Below are 13,576 nucleotides of genomic sequence, written 5' to 3'. Positions count from 1 at the left end.
CGTGATGGGAACTTTGAGTCGCTGCAGGGGCTTGTCTGCATACTTGGCTCAATCTAATTCTTGACCTTCCCCCCCCCACCCCTCCCCTCTCTGATTTGCTCACCTTGATTATCTTTTTCTGATTTGTCCTCCTTGCTTACTCTTTTTGGTTCTCTGTGCCTTAAATATTGAGTCTGTTTTGGTCTGGCTATGGTCTGAAGAAGTGGGTCTGTCCCACGAAAGCTCACCTAATAAACCATTTTGCTAGTCTTTAAAGTGCTACTTGACTGCTTTTTGTTCAGATTTTTCATAGTATTTATACATTCTTCAGTGACAGAAAAGTCTGAATTCATACCAGGCTGTGAATGGACTGCATCATGAAGAAGGGACTGTATTTCCTCTCTCAATTCTGCTTCAACATTCTTGTGTTCTAAATGTCAAAGAGAAGTGCAAAGGATAACAATAGTTGTTCTTTGAAACTATTGCAATTAATTACTTTGTAGTAAAAAAAAGGACATATTCAGTCAAGCAATTCCTTGACTATATTAGATTACTGTATAATTTTCCTTTGCATCTAATTAATTGGATCGGGTAGGAAGCGAGATAAAGTAGGCTGCATTTTTTTAAACAATAAAAATTAACACCTTTCAAAAAGATCAAACTTTTAACAATTTCACTGAAGAACTGAAAGCATTTGCTTAATGTTGCTTAGTATGTCAAGATCAATTAATCTGTACTTTTTTTTTTTTTTTTTTAAGACAAAATATCATTAGTACTCCAGATAATTGCATTTCAGCTGCCATAAAGTAACAAACAAGAACTCATTCTGGTTTCAACCTATGCACAAATACTTATTGCAATGTGCATTAGAAAAAACAAAAATAAAACATTCCCCACCACCTTTTAAAAATAAAAATAGAAGGCACTGAACAAACAAACAAAAGAAGCCTCAAATAGCAGTAAAGCTACGTATTTTGCCTGTTCTGGTATTACTTTTTATGTTTCCAAAAATCCACCACATTATTTTAATACCTTAAATAAAACACACTTTCTTTATGGGCAATATCTTGTGTGTGTCATGTGGTAGGATAGCAAAATACTATCCAAGTTACTGGGTTACTTCTTCTGTAGAAATAATGGGCAAGTGGTGTCAATATTTCCACTGGAAAGACCTCCCAAGTTGTTTGTGCTATATTACACACAGTTTCATTTCTGATCCATTATTTTTCATAAAACTTGTCTTCCACCCATTCCACCACATCCCCACAAACACTTGTTTTAAAAAAAATTGCCTCAAGTGACTGTTTCTCCTTGCAGTAATTCTCTGTCTCTGTAAATAAGATATGAACACAGAATATTTTCCATTGCAGTACTACAGTAAATGAAAGCCAAACTTGCTACAAGACAGCATGTGCCTTTTAGGATGCAATTATGTAAATCTTCACTCTATTTCCATCTCTCAAATTTGTGGCACTTTATTTTAAGCAATTACTCACTTAAAATGAGGTGATGAAAAAGCAATACACGCTGTAGTATCAGATTGGGTTCTCAAAGGTGGCTTGATGAGAAAAAATGCTATGTCAATATTACAGGCTGAACCTCTCTATTCTGAGACTCTCTGGTCTGGGTACGTCCATTTTCTGGCAGGACAATAGATTTTGCTGGACCTTCAGAAACCTGCACCACACGGCCTCAGCGGCAGAGGCTGCCAGCAGGCTGGGAGTGGACTGATCAGGCCCCAAAGGTGCCGGATCAGGAAGTTCCAACCTATATTACTTTATTTATTACTTCCTTTATTGTCTCATCCATGTGATTGCTACAGAAACTGATTATTCCAGTTAGGTATGGGCACCTCATATTTGTATAAACCTAATTCAGCTCAAATACTGAAATTTCACAGGTTAAACCAGAAATTCACAGAAGTATATGAGCAGTTAGATACAAGGTGAATACAAAAATATACAAATTTAAGGAAGACATCAAGCCCTGAACACCTGTGTTACTGTGCAACAGTTTATGCACATTATCATCCTACACTTTCAATAATTTGTACCACTCTGTTCTTACAGATGCTACTGCTTCTTACAGCACGCACGTCCTGGAAGGAAGCTTGAGAATTTGACAGTCACATGATCACGTTAAATTCCAAGAAGATGGGTCCTGGGTTTTCAGTATGAAATTTTGGCAGACCATTTTTCTATCTACTGAAGAAAGACAATTTCACATTATGAAGTGTGGGTCTACAGACACACACACACGCACGTGTATGCACGTACCTGTATATTTAAAATGAATATGGAAAGGAAACATAAAGGTAAACAAACTGGTAACTAATTTTTGTAAAACTAGTAAGCCTTCAATGCCTTCTGGGTCTTCAAGTTTTACACATACTGAGCATACACTACACAAGTTCATGTCAGCTTGCATTATTTGAGCTTCCCAAAAGATTAAAATATTACTTGTAAAATGGACTAATTTTTCAGAAAGGAAGTACTTAGTCCTTGTCCAGAGCTTAGCCAACAGTGGCTCAAACTGAAAAGAATTTGTCTGAGCCAACAAAAATGGAATAGGTTTAATATTGAATACTGAAATTAGGGAAAGTACTATTGCCCAGTAATAATTGTTGTTATTTCTGATGTCTATAATAAGGATTGTCAAAACAAACCCTCAACCACGACAAATAACTAATTTTCTAAATAAAATCCATAAAAAAAAGTTTCTATTTTCAATGTTAATTTAAAATAGTAAGACTACTATGGATGGAGCCCAAATTGTCACTGTCCTTTCTCTATTCCTTTATTCAGTAACTGAAAATTAGATTATATGGAGGAAAGTGTCAAATACATTTAAAATGAAATAATTAGAAACCTGAATTTAAAAATTCAGTAAAAGTCTGACTACAATAGATACACAGAAACTGGGAGAATAAGCACTTAAAAGAACTTATCACACTCTACTCAATTTATCTAATAATTTTAATGTGGTTTTTAGATTAAGCAAATTAAAACCACTGAAGGGAAATTTTAGCATTTCTGACATTAAGCTGCACTATTATCAACAACATAAATGTTTATTACTACACCAATTAAGCACGATATACATATGTGGAAGGGACCACTTAAAAGCTTCCTAATGGTCAGAGTGTGTAACCACAGGAATAAACTGCACAGGAAAGTTGTAGAGTCTCAATCATTAGAGATTTTAAAGAGCAAGTTAGATATGTCAGTAATGATACATATACATGGTGCTTGGTCCTCTCATGAGTGCAGGGGACTGGACTTCATGGCCTCTCAAAGTCTTTTCCAGTCCTCTGATTCTATGAAAACAGTTAACTTGCATAATTACATTTTTGGCGCATAATGTATGTCGTCTTGCATTCAATTCACTTCGTCAGTGTGGGAAACTAACAATTAACTCAACCTTTAAATTGTTTGTATAGCAAAATTAAATGCTGCAGGAAAGCCATCTACTTTTTATGTTTACAGGATGACACCAAGCAGATGCACTTCATCAGGAAACTTGGAAATTACTGCTTAAAAACTATGAATTTTCTCAGTGGTGATACAAGAACATAATTCTTCTTTAGCACAAAGTTTCCAATTTATTAATAATACACCCTAGATTACCTACTCATTACCTACGTTACCTTGAGGCACAGAAATAAAAAGTTAGAGAATAATGCTTGGATTGGACACTGAAAACCTGTGTCTGGTAGTAAATAGGACTTGCTAGCAAGCGCTTGTAAAATTGGGTCTTTAATTTGTTTCCCTGAATTCTATGCAAGACTGGAGGGTTTCAATTTGATGTTTCATGTAGGAATTCAGTGCTTCTTTCCTAAAAAACCAAGGCTTAGTACTCTCCCCGCGGGGGCTTCGCTCCACGCTGCGGCAAGGCCAGCAGGACCTACAGCGGGGGCTCCACCAACCCTGCGACTGAAAATGGACTGGCTGCAGAACCCTGCTGTGAGCCCCAGCTGTGGGATCCCCGGTTGTGGGGAAGATTTGTGTGGAGGTGCTGGTATGCCGTACTGGCACCCATCACCACAAAAAACACTACCTTGAGGAAATCTATCTGTTAAGGTACATTCTGAACATAAGCAGAAGACTTGAACACTGTAGTAGAAACTCTGAATGCTTAAAAATACGTAGCACTGATCCAACTTTGCCCAACTATTGAGTTAAATATTCCTGAAATGCAAAAAGCATTTAAATTACCTAATACCATCTGCTTGTTATATATGTGTACCGTGCATAACAGTGGGGTCTGGTTTGGTGCCCTGACCCTGCTTTACTGCCCCTTCCGAAGCACCACAATACGAACAGCAGCAACATTAATATTATATAAAGGGATACTAATGATGGGTTTACTATTCTTTCCAAACTTTTGTTCCAGCAGATGAGCCAAATATGAACTCCAAGTATAAAACTATTTTACTAAACACTATACTTTCTTTTAAAAAAAGTTGGTCTAATTTAAGAACAAAGGTTATGCCTTTTTCAAGTGACTGAAAATTAAATTTTATTTTTTTAATAATTCTGTCATCTAACCAGGACAGTAATGAGAACATATGGCATTTGTGTACACTTTTATGTTTTGTATTACCTTCAACTAACACTGGGTGGAGCAACATAAACATTGCAGACTATTCAAACTAATGAAGTTCTATACTACATCTATGTGTGTATCAGCATTTGTGTACTCTCTCAGAAAAAATATTCTGAAACAATACTATTGAAACTGTAATCAAGAATGTACTTTTTTTTTAAATACACTAATTAATCAGTTAAGAATTTTAATGTTTATTGATTTTAGAACAATCATTTATAGCGATTCCTGAATATCTGTGAATAAATTACTACAGCAAACTAAAACAAGCATGAAATTAATTGGCAAAACACTGGCAACAGAAAGGAGGCATTTTTTACCTGTGATGAGAGGTCACACAAGCCCAGATCAATGCAGACAAACCATAATTCAAGTGAAATGTTTTTTGCCTTATGACATCATGAGTAGTTTATGAGACCTTACCTGGCATAACGAATGACTGCTCCACAGGCTGAATGGACTCCTCCGATTCTGCTGGTGTTGGCTGTGCTGGGACAGATCTTTCTTTAAGTCCTGCATTTTTCAGTTATAAAGTTAACTTTAGGCTTTTTTGTTCTTGATCTCACTATATATTAGTTACGAGACAATCTTGATTCAATATTACCAGTACAACAAATGGACAGCGTAAGCACCTCAGTATTCATTCTAGAAATGTACTGTTCTAGGTTACCCTTAACAGTACGTTCCTTGCAAAAAGGTCAAATTAACCCTTCTGATATGAACATGACAAATCCTTTGGCACCTTTTAGACTTACAGATTTATTGGAGCATAAGCTCTTGTGGGCAAAAACCTACTTCATCAGATGCATGTAGGTTTTGGCCCACAAAAAAACTTATGCTCCAATAAATCTGTTACTCTGTAAGGTGCCACAGGACTTCTTGTCATTTTTGCAGATACAGACTAACACGGCTACCCCTCTGATATCTCCCAATTTGCTTAAGAATGCATAAATATGACATTAGGAAAAAAAGGTAAAGAGGTCCAAGCTTCTTCATCGGTGTAAATTTATTGAACAAAATCCACGGTGATTTAAATACATCACAATAGTCTTGATAGTTTTTTTTCAGTGTAACATATGCTGACATAAGCAGCTATTTCTTTTAATTATACTTTTTCTAAAATTTTGGAATAGTTGTATTTATATGACATTTTGCAGGCTCTCTTATCTTGAGTTCTAAAAATTCATAACATGTAAGTTAAAATAAAACAAATTGACTAGTCTCACAAAAAGAGCTCAATAAATTGGGAAGAAGGCTGCAGGCCTAGCTTTTGCTTTGGATTCAGCAATCTATCCTTTAGTTGTCTTCAGTCCACAAAACAGGTCTATAAATTGTATAGCAAAACTATGATTCGCAAAGATCCGATACAAATGTTTGCCAAATGTAGAAAGACTTCCTGTATAACTAAATAAGTGCCTATGAATTTCACCATAATGGAAAATAAAGAAGCTACACATATACAACAATTAGCGCCAGGATTAAGAAGATCATAGAATTCCCAGATGGGAAGATCAACCAGTCCCATCTTTCTTCTATCCAATGCAGATTTGTTAAACTTACTTATGGGGCCCTAAATTCTGCAAGGTAACAACTGAAAGGTTTGAGCCACTTGCATTAAGAGACTGGGAGCTTAGACTGTGGAATGTTCTCAAGAAGAATATCCTGATAATCAGCATACATATTCTTTTTCCATAAAAAAGTTTTTACTTCATAATCACACGACCAGATCTACACGTCTTGTGTTCTCATTGAATCACAAATTGTATTGTCTCTCACATTACCAGAAACATTTATTCCTAAAATGTCAAATTCAAAATTTGAAATCAATTATGCATCAGATTTGCTTTATGATTAATAAAATCTAACATTAGTCCTTGAACAGTGTTCATTAATATGACCAATTTTTGATGGCTCAACAAAGGAAGGAGCAGGAAGAATTTTAGTTCCCTCACCTTAATTGTAGGTGTTTCTAGACAGGTGTAGATTGTATACATCTTCTGAATTTATTCTCAACAGAATTTTGTCAAAAATGACACTCAATGAACAACAATCAAAAGACAGAGAAACGACCAACTAAGTATTTCAATATCTCTGTAGAATCTTCTAATAGTTACCAGCAAAGCTGAAATAAGTCAGTACTTAAAATATCTGAAGCCTGATTGGGGGGGCGGAAATAGAATAAAACCTGTAGTTCATCACTTTGCATAATAAATCCTAGTCACTTATTTAGATTTTCTAGCTACACACTCCAAAACAAAACTCTCAGCTTTAGATTTTTTGCAATATCAACAATTTATAAAATGGGCAGATCAACAGAACCCAAAATGTATGTTACAGTATGTGCCCGTGTCTTGCTTTCATTGCTTCAAGTTCTCCCTTTGTCTTCAGCTATTTCTACACTAAAGAGTTTTGGCAACAAAACGCTGGCTTTGTCGACAAAATTCACCAAGTATCCACACTAAAAATGCTTCTGTCAATAGTAAATTAACAGAATGAGGCACTTTTGTCAACAGTCTTCTGCCTCTCCCACAAAGGCAGAATGCCATTCTTGACAGACTCTTATCAACCAAAAGCTGTGTGGATGCTGCAGGGGGCACTCTCTCCACAGACAGGGCCGCACTCTGTTGACAGAACGTGTTGCTTTTTCAATCTGCTTTGCTGTTTGGACACAATCTGTTGACCGAAGTTTTGCCCAACAGTAATGTCTGTCAACAGATCTCAGTAGTGTAGACGAAGCCCTAAAGTATAAAGTGGTAGAGGAACACACGTGCTGCAATTATACCACGGCAAGTCAAGAAACAGGTTGCTCCAAAGTCAACTACACCATACCCTATAAAACTGATTTTAAGCTACCACTTCAGTTTCATCAGCCTTTTCACTATTCACCTGTTCAAAGCAATTTTTCTTGAAGGGAAAGCTATGTTATATATTTTAATTTCGCAATCATTTCTGGGCTATTCTGAACCATTTGTGTGTGTTAACAAGTACTTATATAAAACTTAACTGGGTATTTGAATGTTCTGTGGAACAAGGACTGTTTTGCTCATCTCTTCTACTATTAAAACTCAAATATTTTTAAACTGAGTTACATGCAACAGCACAAGCAGATTGTTGTAGACCAGCAAATCCAAACCTAAAAGGATGATTAAATATTTGGCTATTTTAACACTGTACTCATGGAAACCAAGCAACTTAAAATAAAAACTGACAGCATTGTTTGAGTCACTCTAGTGCCACAAAGTTACACAAGTAAGTGACAAATGTCCTGAGAATATGCTCAGAGAACCAACATCTTCCAGAAAGGTACATTGTGATCAACAATCTTGTGATGTTTGTGTACACAGAATCTCCTTGATTGAACCAGTGAGCACATTTTACTTTGAGGCTCTTAAAAACAATAACAAGTCTCTGATGGATTTAGATGTTTGATTTTAATGAAAGGGGCTTTGAGACACAATACCATGCAGTCAATCAGGGTGAGCAAACATTTCACTTCAGGCCCCTCTTTTTGTCCCTGCAATTAGCAGGGCCCCCAAATCTGCCTAATGTAATCCAAACGGATGTAAATTTCAGTTATGTTCATATGAGAAAAAACCCTTTTGGCATGTGTAAGAAAATAAGTGTGTAGAATGTAAAAAGCTTTATTGTTATATACCTGTGAATACACATACATACACACAGTAACATATTTCAACATTTATAATGAGATGGCTAAGCCCACCCCTCTTACAAAATTTCATGCCCCCCAAGGGGGCCTGCCCCACACTTTACACTCCCCTGCCTTAGATTACAGAGTGAGTCGGATTTAACCTTTCACAAATCATGAATATGTGACCTCATTTAAAACTCTATAAATACTGGAATTCACAGGAAAATGAGGGATTAACTATTCCAAAGAAACATGAGTCTGAAGTACATCAGAAGTTGTAATGAAGCTGCTTTCAAATAACAGCATCTTAACTAATGTCCTATTACTGCAGACTTACACACATGCTTAACTTTATCCATGGGAATAGTTCCAGCGAAATCAGTGTGACTTTACATGTATATAATCTTTGTAAAAGTGGGACATAAAAGAAGACAGTTTGGTTTTGGTGGCTTTGAGGCTGAGGGAGTCGGGGAGGGGGGGAAGGCCATAAGGGAGAGTTAACTCTCCTCCATGCCATGATGTGTACAACTTCAAAATTCATATTCTTATCTAGAACTGCTCTATGCACACTGAAGATATCTTTTTATTTCAAGTGCAGTTACTTTTTTCCAGATAGTAGGACATCTGATCCAGTTATGCAGGAGGAAGAAAAAAAAAAGCAACCTAAAATAATTTAGAATTAACTGAAATATTGTAGTTCAGCAACTGCAACAGAGTGAAGGCATTATTGAAAAGTATGGCACTCAAATCTTCCTCCACATTCAATTTTCACTGTACCAGATGGGGGAAAAAAATATTGATATACACACCCTTAATCCAGACACTGGAGGTATCAGCAAATTGCATATAGGATTCCTAAGTACAAGAAAAGTGTTTCTTGATCAAATATTTATCTTCACATCCAACAGGTTATAATGGAATAAGAGATAAGAAGAGTACAGGTTGAACCTGCTAAAACTGGCACTGCCTAGTCTGGCAACCAATGCTCTGCAGGACCACAGATGTTACTGGATCAGAGACACTGGGTTGGGAGATTAGAAGAGAAAGCCAGGCCGCCTTTAGCAGGGAACCCGGTAGCCTTAATTCCCCAGCCAGAGGCAACAGCTGGCCGCACCAGGTTCCCACAGGGGTAGGGCCAGAGCTGGCCTCTGATGCTGGAGTGATGCTGGCAGCCCAGAAGCTGAAGCTAGCAGCTGCAGCACTGGGGCAGTGTCTGGCACCCCAACCACAACTAGAGCTGGCATCTGCAGGGCCAATGCTGGGATGGTAACTCTGTCAGCATGGAGCCAGTGCTCTCGGTGCTGGGGCCACATTCAGCAGTCTGGCCAGGGATGGAGCCAGCCTCTGTGGCTGCAGCCAACTCCCCAAGCATGGCTGGGTTGCTGTTGGGCCAGCAGGGACCAACGTCTGTGCAGGAGGTAAGGTGGCCCTGGGACATGAGGGGAAGGGGAGCAAAAACAGAGCTGGCAGCAGGAGTAGGGGACATCCCTTTAACAAGCAAATTTCCTCATTCAGGACCAGATGAGGGTAAAGGAGGTACAACCTGTATTAAAATTTGTAATGAAATTTAAACTAAGAAGTAGTCTGGGCATGTTATGCAAACATAGACATTGAGTCACATTTCAAAAGGTGCTTAAAATATTTGTTTCAGAGTTGTTTTGAAACATTTCTATAATCATCCCCACATTTTTGCTAATAATCTCTAAAATATACCCTGACCAATACACATGTATATACTCTATTCCATTTTACAAGAGTTTAGAAAGTAATTCAGTATATCATTCCTCCTAATTATGACAACTTGTGTTTCACTGTACTGTAGTACTTACCACTGTTTTCTTTTCAGCTTCTTTTCAAAAACATTATTTCCTTCACAGCATTTATGTAAAAGTATACCACTGCACTTGTCATTCATACGTCTTAAAGCATTTTATAACTTTGAAGCCTTAATACCATTAAGCATACATATGTGTACCAGATCAACTGAGGCACATTAATTACTAGTTGAACCTTTCTAATCCAGCATCCTTGGGACTTGACTATTTCTGAACCAGAGAAATTGCCAGATCACAGGAAGTCAATACCATCTAGCAGCGTTACCAACACTTCCACTACTTAGTGGGCTCTTAGAAGACATTCAGGGGTTAATTAGAGCTAAATAACAGCACAGATCATATCTAATGCTGTAATCAAACTTAATGGAACTAGGGGAAGCTTCACCACACTCATGGTAAATTGGCATCCAGCTAATCAAAATCATGCCGGACCACAGAATATCCATCTGTAATTTATTACGAGGTGAGGGAACAGTTCCAGATAGAATCAGAACCGCAGAGTCAAACTCCAGAACCTTGCTGGAATCACCAGCCCATAATCTCTCACCAGGGCTACTTCATTATAGATTTTTCTTATAGTGGGACTTCTTGAGTATCATTTTCAGATTTTGTTCTTGGCTCCTGTAATTGTATTAAGCAATTAATTGTTCAGCATATACTCAACTCTATTGTTCAACATGATCAGCGTTTGTACATAAAAGTACCTTATCACATACAAATCAGAAACTAAGAACAGATTTTGTAGCATACTAAATTTGTAAATCCTATTTTCCCTCAATTAAAGAGGCTTAGATCACACTGTTCACTGCTGCAAACAAAACTACATGACAATCCAAAAAATGAACTCATGTATAGAAATAAAGAACACTTCCAAATTTTGTTTTGTAATCCACTACAGCCAAAATACAACTAATGGTACAGTATCAGCTTCCTAAAATTTGATCAAAATGCAACAACTCCCATTTAGACATCTCAGTACATAGACAGATTTTCAAAAGCAGCAAACTCCCAGAAGCTTCCATTGAGAAGTACTGCTGGCTTCTGATAAATTTTGAAATCCGTCCCCAGTTCTGCATGCTGAACACTTTGGAAAATCTTGCCCACAATGAATTAATAAAAGTTTGAGACACAAAATTAAGCCAACACAACAGTAACATAGTATATTAACAGCAAATCCAAAACTATGGGTCACAAGGCCACTAAAAACATCACAGCACTCAATAAACCCATTAGATTATGACAAAATGTGTTTCACTGACACTATAGTTTTATGCCTTTAAATGAAATAAGAATTGGATTCTTACAAAAGGAATTTTCACCACTTAGGTGATGTACAGATAAACTTCCACATACAAGCCACAAGGTTTTTTTTACACTCTTCACATATCTACAAGAAAAATCTAACACTTTACTATTAAGCAAGTGACATATTTAAGGGTTAGACAAGATTGATACTGTATATGAAAAAGAAATGTCAGATTTCAAAGCCATACCAACAATTTGTAATGTACAAGACATGATCAAATACATTATGTACACATTTGAGCTCCACAGAAGATACATTTATTGTGTATTTACAAATGCAAGCAAACACAAAAGCCATCTCATAATTCACTCACACTAATGACTTTCAGAAAAATTGTTACTAATGCATTAAATTATGTTACCAATACACTAAAAATCTCTCCCACCATCAAATTCCTATTTCTATTTTTTCTTCTCAACCTCTTTTGCTGAATTTTCACGAACTCCAGAAGGGATTTTAGCTATCTTTTTGGTTATTTTATCTTTCCCTAAATGAGAAGCGTTAACCTCCTTTTCAGTGGCTGATTTTTTCGTAATCTCCTTGTGTTTTAGTCCCGATGTTTCATTTTCCTTGCCTTTGTCTTTTTTCACCTTGTCAGAATCTTTTCTCAACTTAGCCACTTCAACAACTTTCTTAACCTTTCGGTCAGCATCATCTTTTCCTCTCGTGGTTTTCTTTTTCTCTTCTTCAACTTTGTTTTCCTGCTTCCTGGATGCTTCTCTCTCTCTTGTTTTCTTGAATGGTTGTTTAAGTGCTTCTTTTACTTTTCAGATTTCCATTTAAAAAAGGGAAAACATTAATTATGAGCACCATTTTTAGATTAGAATACTAATTTTGGGCAAATTATAATTTAATGCCAACTGCAGCTCCAAATCAGAATAATCTAAGATGACCAGTGATATTAGTTCTTGCTCTTCAATCACTCCATTCCAATCTAATGTTGGCATAGCTAGCAGACTGTTTTTCATTTTACTCAATCCATAACAAAATTATAGAAGTTTCTGTGAAGCTCTCTTGCTGACTAAATATTTATTAATTAGAATGACAATTTAAAGCCATTAATACACTTATAGAACTAAACAAATTAGATCTGAGTTTAATACTTAAGACTCAAATCATGGAGCAGATGCAAAAAATAAGCATCTTGTATTTTAACTGCTGCATTTTCAATTTCATACTAAAAGAACCTTTTTTTTATAGCTAATACTGTTAAATTATTTTTACAGAGGGTTTATATTTTTCAATAACTGTCTAACACTTCCTTGATCATCATACTTAGAATCTTGTACGATCAAACAAGTATTGTATTTGTAGGACTACATTCATTAAGATAAGAAATATCATGATCTTTTCAACCTCATAGACCAGCAAGGAAATATACAGTAACCAATATCTACAGCATAACACTGTAGGGACACTGTCAAATTAGTTGAGCCAAAGATTACCCTCCCGCCCAAAAAAAAAATCAATAAGAATAGCAAAAAATTAAGAACCTACTGCACTTTTAGTGAATTAAAACCAGAATAGGGTGTACTAGAAACAGAGGCTATGGTTAAACTAGTGAGTTTTGCCAACAAAACTCCGGTTTTTGTGGACAAAACTGGTAGAGTGTCCACACAAAAAATGTGTTCTGTTGACAGTTTGTCAACAAAACTCAGCACTTTTGCCAGCAGAGTTCTGCCTCTCAGCCATACAGGTATAAAGCTGCTATTGACAGATTCTGTCGACAAAGAGCTGTGAGGACACTCTGGGGGTGCTTCTCTCGACAGAAAGGGCATCCAGAACAATGGGCAGCCCTATCTATTGTGCTTCAAGTGCCTGTTTTGTCGAAAGAATGGCCGGGCAATCCAGATGCTCTGTCAACAGAGTGGAGCTCACTTCCGATTGGCTTTCATGTGTGTCAACATAAGTTTGTCGGGAAATCTCTTCCGACAGTGACTTCTGTTGACAGAGCGCTGTAGTGTAACGATAGCCAGAATGTAAGTAAAAGGAAAGTGAGCAGGCTAGTTTCACTGTACAAATAAAATGCAAATTAACAATGAGAGATAAATCTGATTTAAAATCTTACAATTTTAATCAATAACATTTATATACATACTTGTATTATTTTTCACTTGACATTGTCCCCTTTTATACATAACTTTTATTAGTTATTTAAAATACAAAAGCGTAGGACTCTGATGAAACAGCCAGGATACATGC

The 13,576-nt window shown here is 36.6% G+C and overlaps 1 protein-coding gene across 8 annotated transcripts in view; it reads right to left on the bottom strand.

Moving 5' to 3' along the window:
* The window catches only part of ASPH (aspartate beta-hydroxylase), a 196,066-nt gene that overhangs the window by 127,917 nt on the left and 54,573 nt on the right, over nucleotides 1-13,576 (bottom strand). For 6 of the 8 annotated variants that reach the window (XM_074987139.1, XM_074987140.1, XM_074987143.1 and 3 more), the window contains 2 exons: nucleotides 5,008-5,097; nucleotides 335-409 (listed from right to left, as the gene is read on the bottom strand). In XM_074987139.1, coding sequence (XP_074843240.1) covers nucleotides 335-409; nucleotides 5,008-5,097 — 165 coding nt within the window. The remainder of the gene's footprint in view (nucleotides 1-334; nucleotides 410-5,007; nucleotides 5,098-13,576) is intronic. The other 2 variants (XM_074987144.1, XM_074987146.1) reach the window with 1 other exon arrangement.

Source organism: Carettochelys insculpta, chromosome 2, assembly GCF_033958435.1.
Source record: "Carettochelys insculpta isolate YL-2023 chromosome 2, ASM3395843v1, whole genome shotgun sequence".
NCBI lineage: Eukaryota > Metazoa > Chordata > Testudines > Carettochelyidae > Carettochelys > Carettochelys insculpta.
The sequence above is the reverse complement of the archived record's forward strand: the minus strand, read 5'-3'. Positions and strand labels throughout refer to the sequence as shown.